General features: G+C 41.7%; 1 protein-coding gene and 1 long non-coding RNA gene across 5 annotated transcripts in view; one reads left to right on the top strand and one right to left on the bottom strand.

Annotated features, from left to right (window-relative positions):
* The window catches only part of sema5ba (sema domain, seven thrombospondin repeats (type 1 and type 1-like), transmembrane domain (TM) and short cytoplasmic domain, (semaphorin) 5Ba), a 167,453-nt gene that overhangs the window by 132,111 nt on the left and 13,939 nt on the right, over positions 1-21,403 (top strand). For all 4 annotated transcript variants that reach the window (XM_038721085.1, XM_038721084.1, XM_038721083.1 and 1 more), the window contains 6 exons: positions 11,560-11,677; positions 12,898-13,082; positions 14,573-14,716; positions 15,270-15,417; positions 15,647-15,872; positions 17,465-17,677. In XM_038721085.1, the coding sequence (XP_038577013.1) occupies positions 11,560-11,677; positions 12,898-13,082; positions 14,573-14,716; positions 15,270-15,417; positions 15,647-15,872; positions 17,465-17,677 (1,034 nt within the window). The remainder of the gene's footprint in view (positions 1-11,559; positions 11,678-12,897; positions 13,083-14,572; positions 14,717-15,269; positions 15,418-15,646; positions 15,873-17,464; positions 17,678-21,403) is intronic.
* On the bottom strand, positions 15,777-17,442 carry LOC119904435. The gene is made up of 3 exons (XR_005444698.1): positions 17,410-17,442; positions 17,159-17,258; positions 15,777-15,858 (listed from the first exon to the last, which is right to left on the bottom strand). It is a non-coding gene; the product is annotated as an uncharacterized LOC119904435 (long non-coding RNA).

Genomic DNA, 21,403 nt, shown 5'->3' with positions numbered 1-21,403 from the left:
AACAGGCTGTGGCTGGGTGGGTACTGTCCTTTAGTATCCTTTGGGCTCTGCGTAGGCACCTCACCTCACCGATATCACTCATGCTCGGGAGATGGGTACCAATGATCTTCTGAGCTAGTTTAATCACCCGCTGCAGAGCCCAGCGGTCCTGGGCCGTGCACATCCCCTGCCAGAGAGGTAGATTATAACTTTGCTGAGCCTTTACTCTATCACTTTGTCGATTATTGAATTTAACCAGCTTTGCCAGTGTAATACCAGAAATACAGGAGTACTTTTAGCTTAAACAATGAGTACTTAGGCAAGGAAAAACCTTCAAAAAAGAAGAATGTGATAAGGCACACTTTTGCTTCTATCACTATTCTGCTTGAGTTGCACAAGTTACCACTTGTTGCTGAATTCAAGTCATCTGATTCAACTCTCATTAGGGTAAATTACCATGAATGGTGGATTTAACTGAGGGTGTTATGGGCCTGGAAGGCATTTGTTTCTACCTATACATGAAATATAAGGTGGCTGATCTGGAGGAACACAGCGGGAGCAAAACTTGTGAATTATTGACCAACTGGAATCTGTCAAGAGGGCTCGCTGAATGGCAAGTTTTTCTCTGAGATGCTTGTTATGACCGAACAGCTTCTTCAATCCCCTCCAGCAAGATGATCGGGCACACCATTGCACAGCTCCTAAACGTGGTCCCATTGTGCCAATTGTTGCTACGTCTGCAGTAGTACCTCTTTAAAGAAGTGTTGATTCAGGGCTTGCAAACACGGAGAACTGGAGTATCACAGCCACCATGTCTGCATACATTAATATTACACTCCAAAATTAACAATTTATCTCATATTTTAACACAATTTCTTGGAAAAAACTGGACAATGCGTCACACTACTTTGTAACTAGGAAAAGTGCTGTGATTGCATGAAAACCAAGCTCTGGTCTATCTCTAGCTACATTTTCTTTCTGTCTTTTTTCACTTTCTCTTTCCATCTCTCTGGGGCTTCACTGTTCAGACTATGTGAAAAAGACCCACCTGCCATCCTACTCTTTGTCTGAACACACTCCCTGGCATTGTACTGCTGACTGAAAGAGCCATTCTCCTCATCTCCTCTGCATTGTGTGTGGTCATCCCATTCACATACACCCATACATCCATTCACACGCTGATAAGAGCTGGATATACTCAGATAGTTTTATAGCTGACAGCAACTCATCTGCAGCAACACATGCATCGTCATATTTCACTGTCACACACATTCATATAAACAGTGAAGAATGGCAGTATTTACAGTACCATGATGGCCGTCACAGTTGGAGACTAAGGTTGAAACATGATTTAGGAACAAGTCATAACTTATTCTCTTTGTTATAAAATATCCAGATGGTAATGGAATAATGGATGCCCTGTGGCTGTACAGACATGCTTCATGTATGTAAGTGTGCATGTTTGAAATTGTGTAAACATGGAGTTAAAACACAGGCTCTTAAACTTTAGCTTATGAAATTAAAAACATATGTTGGTTTGATGTATGTAAGTGTGCATGTTTGAAATTGTTTAAACATGGAGTTAAAACACAGGCTCTTAAACTTTAGCTTATGAAATTAAAAACATATGTTGGGTTGAATGCCTCTATGATTGTTGCAATCTGAAAACTCAATTACGCTTAAGTGCTTTTAATGTTTAGGTTTTCTTTGCTGTTGATCCATTTTGGCAACTCTTGCAACTCAGAGAGTAGAATAATATTTACATCATCTTTAACCGAAGTGCTTTTTTGTCTCACTGCTAAACCTTTTCAACAGCTGGTGATTTGTGGCCATGTAGTGATAGCTCGCAGACAAACGCTACAGTTTGTATGCCATTTTGTGTGTGTGTCTGTGTGTATTTGTCCTCTATTTGTGGTAATTATATTTGACCTGGCCAATTGGCACCTCTGGCTAACAGCACCACTCTGTCCTCCACCCAGCCCCAATCTCTCTATCTTGCTCTGTTAGTGAAGTGATTTATTTTGGCTGCAGCGGCGTGCTAGCTTAGCAGCAATGTTGCATCCATCAGGGCTTTTTTTTCTCCCTTCACGAAGGGAAGAAAGGTAGTCCACGCTGCCAAATGGAGGATGAACCTACTAGTGTCAGTCAGAACAGTAGCACAGTGCTTGCACCACTTACAAAAAGCCAACTTTTGAAAGAAAGTGCACTACATTTCTTTTCTGGATAGGTTTTCATTTGTTGAAACTAAAGGTGTCAGACAGGGAAGAGTGGTTTTACACGGTGGATTCAAGTGAATGTTGGATGCTTTTTTTGGGACTGTTTTCACAGTGGGGGATGAGGAGAAAGTGGAAAGAAAAAGATAAGAAAAAAATATGGAAACAGAAATAACTACAAGAAGGAGGCAAAGGAGGAAAGGCTGAATAAATGATGAGGATCATGTTGAGGAAGATCAAACGATACAAATCAGGCTTTCTGTAGCAGTTCCATTGCCAGCAGCCCAACCACCACTCACACATCTGCTTACATAAACATTAAGTTTTACTACAAGAGGTACAATTGTCCTGCTGGTACATTTCCACTTAAAGGGCTGTGGTTCAATTTGCTATGTATGTATGAGTGCGTGGTTGTATGTGTGATAAACAGTGACCTGCCATGAGGCCAAGCAGCTGAGCCCGCCTCCAGCAGAAGTTTAAACCAACATCAGGAAATCACTTCAGGAAACCACTAAGTGGCCATCGAGGAAAACCACTGACCATTAGCATCTCTGCCACAGTCTGTGTGTGTCTGTGTGCTTGTTAAAACCGATGCATATGACATGTTGCAGTGCAGCTTTTGTTATACTTTAGTATCATTCCCTATTGGACCCCATACCATGGTGTGGACTTCCCAGTCTGTCTGTGTGAGGGGAGCTTACAGGACCATCCCCAGCAAACCCAATTTACTGTTGGCTGTGGCTACCAGCCTGTCAGCAGGCCTCTAGAGCTCACTGCTGCTAAGCCTGTATGACCAATCAGAGGAACTCTTCACCAGCCAAGCACTGAGAGAGAAAGTGAGAGATGCTATTCACACTGTGGATGTATTTATTACTGCTCCAGAATGCTGTTACTTTTATTACAGTCTTTGTTCTGGCCGCAGCTCAGTGTAATCATTTTGCTCTCTGTCTCGGTCTCCCTCTCTCCATTTCTGTCTATATTGCTTTCTCACCGTCCTCTTTTGTTCAGCCTTGATTTGGACCAGCACTATATCATGACCTCCAGCTCGCCACCTTTCAAATCCCCTGATGCTGACAAAGTCAAACTGCTCTGCTCCCTTTTTTGGGGGAGGTTGTAAAATAAAATAAAAACAAGCAAGTGCTTATGACACCCACCTGGATTTGCAAAGCTCATTCATTGTCACAAGACAATGAATATCTTATCGAACCTAGTCATCTTTTCTGTAAGCACAGAGCAATTTGCAAGTGGACTGTGTGTTTTGCAGTTCTACAAGACCAGCAGAGGGGTGGGTCTTATCTAGAGAAAACACAGTCGATCTGTGTCACCCCAGTTTTAGTTGTTAGAATCTTAAAGGTCTGTGTATATCATACCAGTGACTTAAGCAGATTATCAGGGCCTCCAGCATTTGGCTAAAGTAACTTGTGAAAAATATAGTTTCAGGTTATATTTGTACAAGTTGTGAACATTGATTATGCTGCCACTCAAAACTGTAGTGCTTTTGTCTTCTCAGACATCAATAGGTGATTACATATTTCATCTGAATCTTTTCTTTTAGTTTCTCATAATTTTAGTTGGTCACAAATGTTGGACAATAGTCAATATGGAATTCAAAAAGAAGGGTATATTGGTGGCACAGTGGTTTGCACTGTCAGTTTGTATGTTCTCCTGATGCCTGCATGGGTGTCCTTTGGGTGCTTTGGTTTCTTTCCACAGGTTACAGGCAACAGGCCATGCATGTTAATTGGTGAGCCCATAGGTGTGAGTGTGAATGGTTGTCTGTCTAAATATGTTGGCCCTTTTGTCAGGAGTGTAACCTGCATCTTGCCTAATGTGACCCGGGACCAAGGCTCCAGCCCACCGTGACCCTGCAAAGGATTGCATAAGCAGATTCAACACTGGTTTCAGATAAATTGACGAAATTGATAAAATGCTATCAAACTCCACCTGCAGTTCAGCGCTACTCCCAAAATCACCTGTCTTCTCTGTCCACATTTGTATTGTCCATCTCTGCAGTCAGTTTCATGTAAATTTCCTTGTCCCTCAGTTTCATCCATTTACTATCTTTCTGCCATCTGCTACCTTACTTTTGAATATACTTATAGTTTCTTGTCCTTTTCTCTCTGTGTCTTATAGCCTGTCTCTGCCTCCCCATTGTTTCTCTGTGATGATGCAGCTCCTTTTTATTCACTAGGGGCTAAATTGTACATGGAGGACAGCAGGCATTTTTTGGCAGACAGCCATCTCACTTTTGTTTTCCCGTTTTTTTTGGACGCGCCACCATCAGTCTTCAGCCTGGCTCCAACTGGGCCTAATTGGATGTATTAGCGCTGAGTGCTAGCAGGAGTTCTCTGTGTTTCCGATTCATCATGAGCAGACTTCCTGAATGGCCAGCTCAGCCCAGCACAGCGGGGGAAAAAGCCCCAGGGACAGGCACTCTTCCCTGGAGAGAGGATGAGGACAGAGAGCCTGTCAGCACTGGTCTCCTGAGAGCCGCTGCAAAAAATGTTGGCTTGTGTGGAGAGATGTAGAGAGGCTGGCGAATGCACTGTTTCACTGAGTCAGAGCATCCACAAAGCCTTTGCTAATGTATTGCGCTACAGCTAATAATGGCTGATTCCAATCCATAATTTATCAGCTCTGGTGATCATATTTGCAATTATACACTGATGGCCTGCCATTAAAAGCGAGGTGAACTATTGTTTTTATGTCGGGTTGTTAAAGGGCCTGTAATAAAAGAAGACGCTGGTTTTTACAGCATTCACAAACGATTTAAAATGCCAATTACACCCCCATGGAGAGAATCCGGCAGATTTATCTTCCGATGCCACTCGTCCAGACATATTGTTATATAGGCTGGTGGGTTTTGCAGCTCGGTCTGTTTAAAATTTAACAGGCCATATTCCATGGCTTTTCAGTTTTGATATAGTGTACCAGTGGGCACGCATGCCACTAAATTAAAGATCAGCCAGTGCCCTGCAGACTTGTCAAAGCGATGCTCTCTCACATGGTGGCACACAGTACAAAGGCACGTTACAGTGTACACAGACAGAGGGGTATTCAGAAAACACACTTGATTATGCTTACACATGCTCACACACACACAGTCTCTCATACAGTTTAGATGCCTCACATTCCTGTGTATCTGCAGACTCAGCCTCCTGTCCGGGCTGACATCCCTCTGCACTGCTTGTTACAGAAATGAGCTTTTCTATTCCCATCAAACGGCCCTCTCTCCACCCACACTGCCTCTAATTGACTTTTACACCGGCCCTGTTTTTAAAAAATGGTGAGCCCTCGTTCAGAACGGGAGGGGACTGAGAGCACTTGGCTGGTGTTTTATGAAGCTGCAGAAAGGTTAGAGTGGGAAATAAACACCTTGGTACGCCCTCTTCTTTCCCTCAAATAGTAAATTCTCATTTATTAAATGACCCCTGGTGAAGGACATTATTGGAGAAAATACTGAAACTGCAAACCTGTGCCGTGTCCTAGTCCCATATATTATACTAGCATATGTATTCTATATGTCATAATATACTGCTTTTGCTGTTTAGTATAAAATAAATCAATGTACTTTACGGTTTTGCACAGTATGTATTGATGTTAATCAAACTGCATCTTGGAATGCCAATGTCAAATAAACTTCACATAGACAAAGCTAAGTGTTTTGATCAAAATTGTTTTAAATTTTTTTTGCAACTGTGAGCGGCTCTCTTTTTTTGGACACTGTGGGATATTGTGTCCATCTAGAGTGATTTTTTTTTTCATTCATTCTGACTTTTTGGGGTATTTAATTTAGTGGAAGGGTTCCAGTGTGAGCACACAACTATACTCAAATGTATGTGGACGCCCACCCGGGGCAGCACTGCTATATCAACCTCAACTGTTTTGGTTTCTGGCTTTCCACCAGATTTTGGAACCTGGAAGTTTGCTGGAAGTTTGTTCCTTCAGCCACAAGAACTTTAGTGTGGTCAACCACTAACGTTGTGTTCGACTGCTTTCCTGTATCCCAAAGGTGTTGGATAGGGTTGAGGTCAGAGTTCCGTGCAGGCCAGTCGAGTTGTTCAACACCAAACGGGGAAAACCATTTCTTTGCGTAAAAGGACATTAGGCGCTTTTCGACCAAAAGTAGCAGGGACTTTTAAGTCCCCAGGTCTATTTTCAAGGAACTAAAGGGTCCCTTCAGCCCACTGTTGTGTGCGTTTCCACCAGAGTCTAAAGACCTGTGAAGATTAGGCAAATTAACCAGCTGTGTAGGCCTGGCTGTACACAGCGATGCACAGGCATCATTATTTGTAACCACTATCCACGAGCAGCATTTATAAATGAACATCAGATTTGACTGGAATATAATGAAACACTATAGGCTTAGCTTGACCATTAAAGCAGCTTTTTTGTGTGGGAGCTATAATGAGGAGACACGCAATAAAGTTTGTTACACATTTAATAACAAACTGGATTAAACCATAAAGTTCTTAAAATAACCCCAGCACAGAGAAAGCAGCACAAAAATAAAATTGTGACCGTTTGGAAAGTTATTACATTTCCAGCCAACAAGAGCTGCAGATCAGCTGCAGGACTCACGTCTGTGTCACCTGAGCGTCGGAGGAACATGATTTTGACAAGCTTTATTACCTGCTGTAATCAGCTGTTCAGCTGGTTTTGAAGGGGAGGAGACCGACTTAAGATCTGTGTAGAAACTTCCTGACTGATGAAAACTTAAAAACAACTCTGGACCCAGTAGTAACTTCATCAGCTGTTCGCTGTAAACACACCCAGGCTGGCTGCCGACGATTGATCTCAGGCGGACAGCGGCGAGACGTGTGCTATTGGGATTTATTGGTTTGCAAACAATGGTGGAAAAGAGAGGAGCAGTAGCAGACAAACACCCGACATTGTCCAGTTAAAGCCAGTAGCCTCTACTCGCCCATTCAGAAATTCACTGCAAGGCAAGCCCCGACCCCCCAAAGTACCAGGTACTTTCAGAAAGTACTACCCCCCGAGCAGGATCTTTTTAGGGGGTAAAATGAAGATCCCAGAACTACATTTAGATCCTGGTCTCTCTGGTAGGAACGCAGTGAGTTCCTCCAAAGGTTCCTAGTTCCGGGGTATAGTTCATTCAGTCAAAACGCGACTATTATCACGGTCTTCCCCCAACTGTCTACTTAAAAGTTAGAAGCACACTATTGTCTTAAATACCACTGTATGCTTTTATGCATACAAAGATACATGATTGTGTTTGTCAGGCCTTATTTGTGGGGATGTCCCGATCAAGATTTTTCTTTTGGCCCCAATCCAGAGTCCAATCAAGGCCGGCCCTGACAATGTTGGAGACCTAGGCGAGATTTTAAATTGGTGACCCCCCCATGCCCAACCATAGACTGTTTATAAGAAGTAGACTTCACCCGTGGACTGCCGTTTTGAAGCCCTGAGTTTGGCCGCGATGTTGCCATGTTTAGTTTTTGCGACCAGTGGCACCGGACTTGACCATATTTGGACAAGACGGTGGAGCTAATGGCCGTGTGCAGAGCTAGCTAGCTTGCTTAGCTAGGTGCATCTGTAATTCATGTTAATTGTCATTTTAACAGGGCTGACAATTTTCGAACTAAATGCACTCTAGCCTGATTGACAGGTCGCCATGGTAACGATTTGTCAATCATAGATAATCCCGCCCTGAAGCATACTCTGCTTTATGGTCTTTTTTCCTCTAAATTGGACCAGAATTTATTAAATAAACATCATTTTGTATTGAAGAAGACATGAAACTAGCGATTGAGACCATTAGGAAAGTGTTTACTGAGGTAATTATTCTGGTGAGAAGTAGGGTCATTTTACCAGTATTTCCAATGGAGCCGGACTTCTTTTTGCAACAAGAAGAGTCGCCCCCTGCAGGCCGTTCAATAGAATGCAGGTTTATAAGACTTCCACATTGGCTTCGCATATCAAACCGGAAGCTTCTCGCTTGTGCCCAACTCTAAAAAGTCCACCTCAAGGGTTTGGGTCATCACTCTAGTATCCACAGGAATTATTTTTAATGTTCAGTAGCCAAACTCACAATTTTAGCATGAATAGATGAACAGCCAAGTCAATCATGCAGTGCAAAGTGCACATAATTACTATCAAGGCTTACGCCGGTGTCACAGCAGCTGGGCAGAGTTGGCCCTAGGCACAGGCCAGCCCTGAGTCCAATCTGATACTTATGTTAACCTAAATGTTGATTAAATATGTATCTGACAGATTGAAATAACCTTTGTAGCCTGCTAAATCTGGCTGACCTTATTTTTTTACAACCCAAATGTTGAAAGCCCTTGTTCAAAACTATTAAGTTGATTTGCTAAAATTATTGATATGATAGGAATTAAAGTTTAACTGGAAGGATGCAACTCCTAAAATTGACATGCTATCAGCTACAGAGAAGACGTGTCAGTTTGCTGGAGTTGTTGGGACAACAGAAACACTCAGTCGCTCACGGTTGTTCAGTGGTGTTATACAGCTTCTTTTACCTCATAAGCAATTTTTGGCAGAGTAAATGACATCAGCTTGCAGAGCACACGAATCCGAAAACGGCCAAGTTTAATTTTGGCCTGTCTTCAACTTACTCTTGGAATTAGCATTAATGAGCTGTTGTTGAATGTTGAATGTTTTGTACACCACTTTTTGCTAATAAGGGGAGAAATAATGGGCTCGTTGCCAACTGGGGTGTCAATACAGTCAATCTCTGGCCCAATCAAATAATTTTTTCACAATGATGCAGTGAAATGTTTTCTAGTGTAGAACCCACCTAGAAAGCAGCACTGAAAGTTTCTGGCTGATCGGTGATCGGCCCCAATACCAATACTTGGCATCTCTCACTTATTTGTGGTGTTTTTGCATGCTGGTTGTGTAGTAGTCTGATTATGAATGTTTCTTGTTCTCATGGCTCCCTTGAAAAAGAGTCTCCAGGAGACTACCTAATTAAAGTTTGATTTAAGATTTGCCTTAATTGGAACTAAGGGGACTTGTCCAAACCAGAAAAAACAGTTCCAGACGTAAAGTATGTGTCCCCATATTTGGCTGTACTGTTCAGTATAGTACAGATATATGAATAAATGAATACAGAAAGTGCTGAATTCAAAGAGAAAGATTTTTGTGGAAAGATTCAACCAACTATTAGCATAAGTTAGGTTTCAGGTGTCTGTGCATTCTTGTGAGTACACACATTGTGCACCATGTGAATATTTCACCCCAAAGCATTAACCTCCATCCTCTCCTGCCCTGCAATCTATCTGTCAGCAATTCTTTCCAGCTGATACATTTTCTCTGGTCTTAAGAGCTTACAGTATGTATGGCCCAGTTGAGCAGTATTCCTCTTTTTTCATATTTCAACCAGCATTTTTCTCTAAATGAATGCAAACAAGGTGAATCCAGAACTAAATGTGTCTTTCCCTGAGGTCAGACGCCTCCCAGCCTGCCTCTCGGCACACTTTACCCTGAGCTAATTAGGCCTCAAATCTCTCCCACCTCTCCCTTTCATATAACATTATATATTCCATCCTTGAAATACACACTCATTAATTGTTCCGCTTAGCTGATCACTGTGATGGTGTATGTGTTGGAGGTGAGTGTGTTGATAATCAGAGAGCCAAATGAGAATTCTTGTATCGGTGATGATGCAAAGCCACACATCAAAGCCATCAGATATGATATTGTCGACCTTGATCCAAAATGGCAACACGCTCCTCCCTCTGTCATTTCAAATGAACTATTAGGGTCACTGAACTGTGAGTTTGTGGCCGACCTCATTATGATTATTGTTTCATCAGTGTTGGAGATTGCATCTGGAGTCACTGTAATAATGGTGCTTAATTAAAATGACACACAAGAAGGTTAGCCGTGAATGGGTCACGTTCATGAAGGAAGTCTTTCTCTTCGGCTGTGCCACAGGTCACCAGAAAACATGTCCCCTCTCTTTCTCTCGTCCTTTCCAGTCCTCGGTCGTACTTTGTCAGTGGGGTCACCTCTGATGTGCTGCCTAAGCAGTAATATCTTTATTGGATCTAAGCCGACCCCGGGTTCACCACGAAGCCCCAGACCTGGCACAGAGAGCTGTATCAACACATGGAGATTCCTCAGCCTCCAGGCTAAAACACAACAGGGCTCTTCAAATAAACTATGGAGCTCTGTGCCAGGAAAGAAAAAACACAACAACAGCAATCTCTCCTTTCAGCTGAATGGAGAGAGTGAGAGAGAGAATCTACAGTGCTGTAATGAAGGAGTTGTGAAGGAGAGGGAGACGGATGAGAGGGAGAGAGGATAGTTGAAGAAAGTAAGAGACAAAAGGGGCATATGAAGGAGAGGAAGGGAGGCAGAACATGAAGGGGGAGTCTTTGAGAGAGAGGAGTTATTCAGTTTATGCCTTCATCCTACGTTCCTGAAGCATCCAGATCAGCTCTGGAGGCTTAACCTCGTCATTAACAGATTTAGATTTAATTAGTTGTCATTAAGCCTGTTTTACTGGAGGAGCTTACAAATATGTAATCTGGTTTGGTTGATGTACCATGTATAGTGTTCTTTGTATGCTGAGGGAGGAACAATGCACCGAAAAGTTTCAGAGTTATTAATAATGCATGTGTAGTACAGTAGGTTTGAGACAAGTGTGTTTGGATATGGTTTAGTCACAGTGGTGCCCCGTTTTTTTTTTTTTTGAAGTCTGAACTTTACACACTGTCTATAGTTTATTAACTTATTTGTAATATCTCTTCATTTCACTGTTTTGTTATATTTTACTTTATGTGTTTCAATTTAAAATGAAACACTAACTTTTTTGGAGTTAGCTATATATGAAAGTGCCATGAATTTATTCTGGTCCCAGTCTACAGCCATTCATTGCAACGACATTTCTTTGAATTTGGTGTCTAGAATCTGTGAAACATCTAGGATGCTGATTTGTACTCCATGTCGCCAAAGTACAAGCCAACTTTATGTTCAGCCCCAGAACCAAGAAATAAATCCAAAATAAATGAACTCTTAGGTGTAAATAACTTTATTTCATTCTTCCCGACCACCAGAGATGGTAGAAATCCAGGTATTACAGTCCATATAGGCGTAGTCACATACATAACTCCTGTGTGGATTTTGTTGTGGAATTGAATGCATTTATTTACATTTGTGAGAGGGTGGGGGTGGTTGGGGTAAAGTTGCTTTTTAAATATATTTGTTTCACAAGTTTATTTATTTGCTATTTCAAGGTGACTATGTTATATCTGTCCAGAGAATACAGATGTAAAACAGACTTTTATATAACTCTGAAATGTTTATTTATATGCACGTAAACTACTAAATTGCTGACAACACAGTCTTCCTCTACCCTCCTCTTTCCTGTCCCCTGCAGGCTGTGCCTAGAGGCGAGGGACCCCTACTGTGGCTGGGATTTCAGGCAGCGCAGATGTACCACACTGGAGGACAGCTCTAACATGAGCCAGTGGAAGCAGAACATCACTGTTTGTCCAGTAAGAGTAACGACACCAGTGGTTGACATCATCCATGACTAACGACTTCTCAGTGTGTGTTGTACAAGACGGCAGGATATAGGATTAGTAGATGTAGAACAGAAGTGAGTTGGACTGAACTGAATAAATTAGATTGTACTGAGATCAACTGGATTGAATTTGGCTGAAGTGAAGTGAACTGCAGTAAATGTATTCCCCTATAATCCTATGAAAACTCCCATTATCTGTTTTCGAAGGAAAAGTCCTGTCTGTCCTGCCCTCTAAAAGTACTTCTGCTCTATACTCTAAGCTGCCACTGACAAATGTGTTGGTTGGTTGCTCACCAGGGGCCTTTACTATGAAGCAGGATTTGGAGTAAGCAATGTAACTTCAGGTTTAACCCGGGATTTTTAGAGTCACGACGGTGGTTTGTTTCTTACCGGCCATGGTAACTTGTAGCTACTGCACACTGAACCTGCTGCGGAGCTTATGTTCGAGAAGCACCACCTACTGACCAATCAGTTCTCTTTTAAAATTGGCGTCAGCATTTGTAGGAGATCCCATGGAGCTTGGTTCGTGGATCATGAGAGGGTATCTTAAGAGGCACTTTGGCTTTCCCTGAAGATTTTTTTATAATAGCAGCATGAGTGTACTCATTGTGTAGGAGGGCCTCCCTCCTGTCTTCTTCATTAAATGTTTTCCCCAGTTAGCTGCGAACAATGTCAAAGCCATTTCATTGTGCTTTTGTATATGGATATCCTACAAAAGAGACTGATTAAAGCACAGAAACACTGTACTTGTTGTGCTTATAAGATATGAAAGTAAGCCTACTAAACGCTTTGAATTATGTTTTTATATATACATTTTTTATATAATAAGAACTTGGCCTTAATGATGGGGCAGTGATGAAAGTGAAGCCCATTTACATATGCATTTATATAGTTATAAGGGCAATTTGTGTTGTAGCTACTGTGCAGCTGGCCTGGATTATGTGTTGAATTTCTTCATATTTATTTGTCCAATATTATAGTTTAATCTTCATTTGTAAAATATGATGCTCTGCTGCCAATAGATTTGTCCATGTTTGTGATTGGGCAAATGCTGTAAAGACCACCCCTTTTTATGTGAATGCGCTCATAGCTATATTGGGAAAACCTGAGTTGACTTACTGAGTTGATAACCAGCATCGTGTGACAGCCTCTGTGACCTCTGACCTCACTCACTGAAGTTTTTTTTTCCAGCTGCGGAACCAAACCACTAATGGTGACTTTGGACCCTGGGCGCCATGGCAACCCTGCAACAATGATGATGGTGTGGATGGTGTGAGCTCCTGTTTGTGTCGCTCCAGGTCTTGCGAAAGCCCACCCCCTCGATGTGGAGGCAAAAACTGTGAGGGCCCCACCATTGAAGTCACCAACTGCTCGAGGTAGGGAAAGAATATGATTTTTACATTGATGATGATGATGATAATTATCATTGATGATGATAATAACTATAACAACAATCACCATCACTTACAATAATCAGTACTATAATCTTGATATTTTCCCATGCATTTTTAACAAAATAAAGGTTTAAAATACTGGGAATCACTTGCCCAATCAAACTCCTGTGGTATTAAGAAATAATAATGAAATGACTACAATATAACTATAAATGCATGTACGTCAATGGGAAAAAGATAAATAATTATTTTTGCTAACAAGGAGAAAAGACTCAATGTTATTCCCCTGCAGCACATTATCCTGCTTTTAAATCTTTACACTGGCTTCCAGTTAGTTACAGAATATATTCTCAAGTACTGTTGCTAGTTTATAAATTACTTAGTAGCCTCAGGGGAAAATACCGTTTGATATGCTTGAAGAATATAAACCAATAGGTCCCTTTATATCTTTAGGAAGCAGTCAGCAACTCATGTCAGAACTAAAACACAGTGAAGCTGCTTTTAACAGACGCGCGCAGATTCTCTCTTTTCTACTATTACATTTTGGGCATCTTATTACTGCACTGTAACTGTAGTTTCTATTTTTTGTCTATTTGCATTTTATTTAATTTTATCCTTCTTTATTTTTCTCTCTTCTGTCTTTATGTTGCTCTAATGCATTTCTTTGCCTTACACGGAGCACTTCTCCATGTTTGAAAATGAGTGTGCTTTGCCTAAAACAAAGCTGAAGAGTATATGATAATAAGATCTACAATGTATCACAACTAAAACAATGGTGGAAATTAAGGTTGCAATTTATTCTGGCACAGTACATTGGACAATCCTGTGATAGAGCACATTAAGCTTGTCATTTTGCAAATAAGTCTAGTCCAGGATAAGGAAAACTTTAAGATCTTTTCTTGCTGCTATTGTAGGAGCAATGTCATGATTGACTTTGAAGTATCCACCTCAGGGCACAATTTACACACTGACAGAACATGAGAAAGATCATGAAAGAGAAGAATCTTATTAGAAACTGTAGGGGACATCCAGTGACACCTCTCACAGCCTCTCTCTGCAGAGGATTTGGCCAATCAGCGTTCCAGAGAACAGAACAGAGACAAAGAGCTTAGGCACCTTCATCCCAACGGATAGCTATGCCAGATTTAATCTTTGGTGTCGAAATTGAATTGTGCTTTTGCAGAAAGTGGCAATTAAATCATGAGAAGTGCTACCCAGGAACAAAGCACTTAGGCAAATTGAATGACTGTTTCCCAGTCAGAGTGCACTCCCTATGTTTGTTTGCATTTCTGTTTCCAGAAGCTCAGAATCTGAGTAATGATTAGACAACGCTAAAAAGCAGTTTCTTTTTTTCCCCTTTAGCCTTAGAGAACACCCTGTGAAAGAATAATACTAAAAGCACTCGTGAATAATTATGCAGGTTTTGGAGCCGTTGTGAAATATGTTGCTAATACATGTGTCTGTTGCCATAGAAATGGAGGCTGGACGCCCTGGTCGTCATGGGGACAGTGCAGCACAACCTGTGGTACGGGCTTCGAGCTGCGCCAGCGTTCTTGTAACAACCCTTCACCCCGACATGGTGGCCGTGTGTGTGTGGGGCCGAGCAGGGACGAGAGGTGAGAATAAGCAGATGTGATAATAAATAAATAAATCCACCTTTGATACTGAAGACTGCAATGATAAAATGTGACTTTTTTAATCAAACACAGAATATAACATCTCCAAATGAGACCGCCAGTGCTAAAAAAAAGTATGCAAACATGGTGTAAATATTCAACCTATTTGCTAAGGTATGATGCAGTAGAGATTAGATGTATACTCCCTTAACTCAGCCATATTAGATCTGGTTTTAGATCTTGAGGAAAGTCAAGGGTGTTGTGGGGTGTTGGTGTAAGATGTTTTCACATTAAGCATTAGGTCACACTACTCCTGTCTTTGTCAGGTCAAAGGATCAATGTCAGTTTTCTGATGAGGGCTGTTTTATTGTTTTGTGCTGTTTGATTAGGTCAAAACTTAAGACTTTTTGTACTTTCAAAATGTATTTAGGCAATAAAGTCTAAGGTAAGTCAAGTTCAAGTCTCAATTCATAATGGCTCTCCCTGCTATTGGATTTACATTACATCATTACTCTTAAAATCCCCTCTTCTCCAACCACTGCCATCTCTGCAGGTTCTGCAACGAAGGGGTGTCCTGTCCTCAGCCTATCTTCTGGTCCCCGTGGGGCTCCTGGACCAAGTGCAGCACCGAGTGCGGGGGAGGTGTCCACTCCAGGGTCCGCACCTGTGAGAATGGCAACAGCTGCCCAGGATGTGCACTGGTAGGAAACGCACACAAATAAACTACCACTACTACCACTACCACCAAAGTACCACTCTTAGAAAAAAAACACTGCTACTTAGGAAAACAGGCAGCACATTATTTTGTCAGAAACTGGTATAATGAATGTTGCAGCTCCTAGAATCTCCTAGCAAGGCTTTTCACATTTAGTCTTGTTTTAAAATATATATATAAAACGTGCTCCTGACATCGGCCACCTTCTCATGTAGGAGTACAAGGCCTGTAACCTGGAGGCGTGTCCAGAGGTGAAGAGAAACACACCTTGGACCCCCTGGATGCCTGTGAATGTGACTCAGGGTGGAGCTCGTCAGGAGCAGAGGATGCGCTACATGTGCCGGGCCCACCTGTCTGATCCCCACGAGCTGCAGATTGGACGCAGGAAGGTGGAGACACGCTTCTGTCCCAACGATGGTACAGCAGCCTGCGAGACAGATAGTAAGTAAACCAGCTGACAGATATAGTGATGTGGGTAAATAACTACACTCACAGAAAAGCCTACCCTAAAATAGGATAAAAATGGTGACTAAAAGACAATAACACCAAAAAGTTTTTCTTTTTAATATCTTCTACTTCTTTTTAATACCTGCTGCACCTTCCAGAGGCATTTAAAGGATCCCCAACAAAATTCAAGTGACCACACAGTTGTGAAATTAATTAAGATTTCTTGTGGCAGACGTACAGAGTCCATATTGCATGGTGTCAATATTGAACCTCAACTGAACAACACCTAAAAAAAATCTTCCTGAGGAGAAAAAGACTCCCTTCAGAGGTCAGTCTTGTGATAACATTGAAGTGAATGGTTTTTCAGTAGAACATTTTTCTCTTTTTGCAACGAGAAATATTAACAAGTTACTTTACACAGAGGCTTTGACCTCTTTGGTCCTGTGCCATGTGGGCCTGTTCATTAGCCTGTTAAGGTGGCCTCTCATATTATCAAATGGAAGCCCAAAACCCATTTATTTTCTCTGTGCTATGATTCCTCCTAGTTTTTGTGGCCTGGTAAATCTTTACAAGATTCTACCTGACAACTAGTAACCCTCATGTTTACCTTAACTGAACTTAGCTTAATTATCTCTGTTATCACCATTACTTTTAATTGTTTATGATTCTGTATGTGTGTGTGTTTGCATGGCCATGGTCTGTGTTTATTCTGTAATATGTGCAGAGACTCCTTAGGGTGATGCTGCACTATAAATAAACTGACAAACTGAAAAAGTCACTTGACGACATCGTCAGTTCAACTTTAATACTCCAATTTCCACCTTAGGGACACAGCTGCCTGAATTAATTTATATGGGAATAAATAATGTTCCTTCTGTGCAGATATTTTCTTAAATTATAATTAACTGAGTTTTAATTGGAAGTCAATAGAAAAGAAAATGTGCAGAGAGTCAAAAGGCAAAGTCTGAGCAGATTTTCTTTTGTGTATGTGTGGGGAAATGGATCCAAAGTGTTCACAGACGCATACAGTACTGCACAGTTACCACACAAAAAAACTTACTCCTGTATCAACACAGTGAGAAGGTAGCAGTGTGCAAAGATTTCTCCCAGTAAGACCGTGACATACTGAAAGGGCCCTCCTGTTAGCTCCCATACATGCTGTTAGTGACGGGGTCACAGTCCAGAACTCTCACACCGACACCGAGAGAGTTACATAAGGTCACAGTCCACTGCTCTCCACTGGTGGCTTTTTCACGCCCCCCCACTCCTGAATCGATTACCTGTCTCCCCCTGTCAGGCTCCTGGGGGGCCATGTCGACTCTGACAAACAGATGAAACACTGACAGCAGGGAACTGTGGGATCCATGAGGGACACAGAGTCTGAGAGAAGGACAGACAGAAATATGCCTGCTGGCAAAGTCATACACACTGTGTGACTTACACTCAAATAATCTGCATGCTTTATATGTCTTTTTAAATTCTTTAAACGTTCAGTCTGACAGCACTGCTTATATTTCTGACTTTACTTTACCTTGGAACTGGAACTTTTTTTTCCCCCTTTATTTTTTACTTTCTTGTCTTTTTAGCCCTCGTAGAGGAGCTCCTGAAAACACCAGTGGTAAGAGTGGCAGGCACCAGCTGGTCGTCATGGGAGACCTGGTCGAGCTGCTCACAGAGTTGTGCCAAAGGCTACCGCACCCGTCGGCGATCCTGCGCCGGGCCAGAGGGAAAGAGTGCCCCCGTCGCATGCCGTGGCTCGCCTGTGGATTACCAGGACTGTAACGTCCAGGCATGTCCTGGTGAGTGAAGAAACAAAAACCATGTCTACACAAACACTCATTGGGTACTTTCATTTTGATGTTTTAAATTCACTGCGATTAAAGATTTTCACCAAATAAAGCATCTTTAGATCCCAAGTATTATATTGATATATTGAGGTTGCCAACTGTTATGTGGGATGTTGTATTTGGTTGATCAGATTGTTCTCAAATCCAACAGCACCATTTGTACATTTTGAGTTTAAATGGATATTGGATATTAACACATAATGTGCTGTTTGGTCTCATTACATTACATTTATCTGATGCTTTTATCTAAAGCAACTTACAATTGCTATATAAGTTAGATGTCGCATGCCTCTGGAGCACCTAGGGGTTAAGTGTCTTGCTCAGGGTCACATTAGTGTCTCACAGTGGAATCGAACCCAGGTCTCTCACACCAAAGGCATGTGTCTTATCCACTGCGTTATCACCACCCCCATCTCTCCAATACAACTTGAATGCAGGAACTTACAAACTCTCAAATAGAGTGCAGATAAAGTCAGTTATTGGCCTTTTTCTAACTTCTTCAGTATATTATGGGTTCATTAAAAAAAAAGGCCATGCTCACTGAGAAACAGCGATGGAGACAGAGAGAGAGGGGAGGTCAATGGTGGTAGTAAAATATTGCTTTGTGGATCATTAGCTTCATTAGCTAATGGTTACCAGCAGCTGCAGCAGCGCAGGAAGAGTGTGTGAGCAAATTAAGTTATCGGTTTCAAACTCCTCATCAAACCATAATCAGCTGACCTACAGCTCTGCTGACCACAGAATGCTGCACTGACAGGCTACACCAGACTGAGGACCGGCATATAATCTGAACACACACACACACACACACACACACAGTGGATGGCATTAGAAAAAGGTCTGAATTACTCACCTTAATTATTCATGACTGGTACCTTTATGAATTAAGGATTTATGATGGTTGATCAAACTCTGTAGTGTTTTTAAATGTTAGCTGCTGGTATCCACATGAAATCCTTTGCAGTTATCTTAGCAACTGAGATGTGTAACCTAAGAAAGCCGAGGAGAGTCGGCCTTGGTTACCTCCCAGTGGGAGGTAGCCAATCAGGAAGCCTTTTGCCATGAGTGTCACGTGTACAGCTGGTCTCACCGCGCCTGTCTCGGGTAGACGCGCGGGTGAGAAGGACAAGGCCAGTGACAAAAGAGAGAATGTGTGCAAAATAGCAATTGATGATGAGATTAGAGAGAAGGATGGAGGCAATATAGATTGCTGAGGAGATTGAAATGAATAGTGGAAGCAGGTGTGTGTGTGTGTGTGTGTGTGTGTGTGTGTGTGTGTGAGTGAAGCTGAATGTAACTCAATGACTGCTTGCCATTTCTCTCTCTCTGAGTTCGATTATGAGTTTCATTATAAGAACTTCTGACCTGAAAAACAGTCTTTTGAGTTAAGTTTGTATTCTGAAACCCCAGTTCCTGGCATGATGTCAAATGAACATGTCTGTCCCTGCAGACAACAGTAAAAATACAGCTTTAAAAGACTGCAAGCTTTTAAAATACAAATTAATTCAATATTCAACATGGCATGTTTTTAAACTAATCACTATACCACAGAGCTATTTATAAGACTTTAGGAGTAAGACACATTTCAGGTTGACTGAGACAAGTCCCAAATCCAATCTGAAGTATTATCAAAGCCAGTCTCAAGTCCGCTGTTAAGTCTACATTAGCAAAGTCAGTTGCAAGTTTTATAGTGTGAAAATTAAAAAGTTAAAGCAGTTGAAGTTGTATTTAAATCTTTTAAAGCAAGTCCAAGTCATTCGAGACAAGTCTAAGTCTCAGGCCTGTCAACAAAAATTCAGGCCAGTGTAAACAAGTCAAGTCTCAGGCCAGAATATTCAGGTCACTTGAAGTCAAGCCTAATCCAGTCCAGGTCAATTCTCAAGTCATTCCAAGTCTCAATTCAATCCAGATAAAGTACAAGTCAATAAGAGAAGTCCATGTCTCAGGCTAAATGAGACAAGTCCAAGTTAAGTCAAGTTTTGTCAGAGCCTGTTCAGGTCTCAGGTCTTTCAAGTCTAATTAAATATTCAAGGTGTGTGGTTATTTAAGGCCTGCCTGCTGTCAAAATTATTGTGACTTAAGTCTACAGACAATAAATTTGGTTAATCTACACCAAATTAAAGTTTCTGGTGTTCTTAAACAGCCAAACAAACACACGGAGGTCGGAAATGGCATGTTTGCCACTTTTCAACTTCATGTTTCTGAACTTAAACACAGCAAGTCAGCCACACAGGAGGGCAGGCAGACAGTAAGAGAGTCATAAAAACAGCATGTCAGTCAAGTATTCGGTGGGCTGTTCAGTAATTCAGTGAGTCAGACACTCAGCCATTCAGCCAGGTACACATCCAGTAAGTTGGAGACTCAGTCAGGCAGAGCGGTGGCTGGCTGTGAGAGCTAGTCAAAGTTAAGTGGTCACAGCCTGCTTTACTCTGTGTCACACTAATCCACTCAGCTAATGGAGTTTTCTGCAGCACTGTGACGTTACCTGGCAACGCCGCCTCTCTCCCCGTCAGTCAGATGACCATCAGCCAGTCAACCAGCCGGTCAATTAGTCAGTCACGCTCTTCTAATTAGATCAGATGAAACACTAACATCCCCCATGGGAACGCTAAATCAATGCAACAGTAAAAGAAGACAAAGCAAAGACAAACTAGGATATGATCAGGAAGAGAGCAACACCCTGTAGACATTTATAAAACGGAACATGAAATACACCATGTATGTAGTGTGTGCAAGAGCTGGGCCAACTAAGACAAAAAATAATGGAAATGTTTATAATATAAGAAATATAAATTCACATTTCACATGAAGAAGTATGAGAAGACAAAGAAAATCTACGAATGAAGAGACAGAGTGTGTTTACTGTTTGTTTAATGTTTGTAGGACCTCCTTTAATCTTCACTAATGTGGTTGTTAGTCTTCCTGAGGCCAGCTCTACCAGCTGGGCTCCAACAGGTTTAGTATAGCCTATGTTAGGCTTAGCTACATATAGCAATAAAGGTCTGCCCAAGATCTGAATATTTAAAAATACATAAAAGTGCCCAGGTGGTGCAACAGGAATAAATTCTGTCAGTGTTAATAAGACGTCCCCTGTACCAGGGACAGCATGCGATTTTCGCGCAAAATGCAAATGGAAAATTCTTGTCTGAAACCAGCATTGCACCACCCTATAGATGCTACACACCTCTGTGAAGCTAGGAGGCTCAGCTAGAAGCTTAAACCAACCATTTTATCCACATCAAACACCAAGCATCTAAATGAGCTTATATCACAACATAAATTGCTCTGTGAACACTGTGCATGGCTGCAGTTATAAGCATCCAGTTACCTCTAATCACAACGTATCCTCATGTCCAACCTCAAACCAAAGCTAATCTCCCCCCTGAGATCAGCTATAGCTCACATCACTCAAATCACCAAAATTACAGACTAATTAGCTGGATAACAACAAACACACCAATATACACAATCAGAACCGCTAACTTACTTTTGCCTTTTTTGCTGTTTCCAGTCCTAAAATCAGCTGATTTGTTACTAAAAGTATCACCCAGTGCCATCTGGATTTTTGCACAATACCTGGGAGCTGTGCCTTCCTTCTCTCGCCTTTTTCTGCAGAGGAGGAGAAGTGCCGTTTTGGAACACATGGTATTTTTCATGGTCTGGTAGCCAACCCGTAGT

Source organism: Micropterus salmoides, unplaced genomic scaffold, assembly GCF_014851395.1.
Source record: "Micropterus salmoides isolate LMB-PRFRI ecotype aquatic unplaced genomic scaffold, ASM1485139v1 Ms_hic_scaffold_15, whole genome shotgun sequence".
NCBI classification, from domain to species: domain Eukaryota; kingdom Metazoa; phylum Chordata; class Actinopteri; order Centrarchiformes; family Centrarchidae; genus Micropterus; species Micropterus salmoides.
Note: the sequence above shows the minus strand (reverse complement) of the source record. Positions and strands in the feature narration are given on the sequence as shown.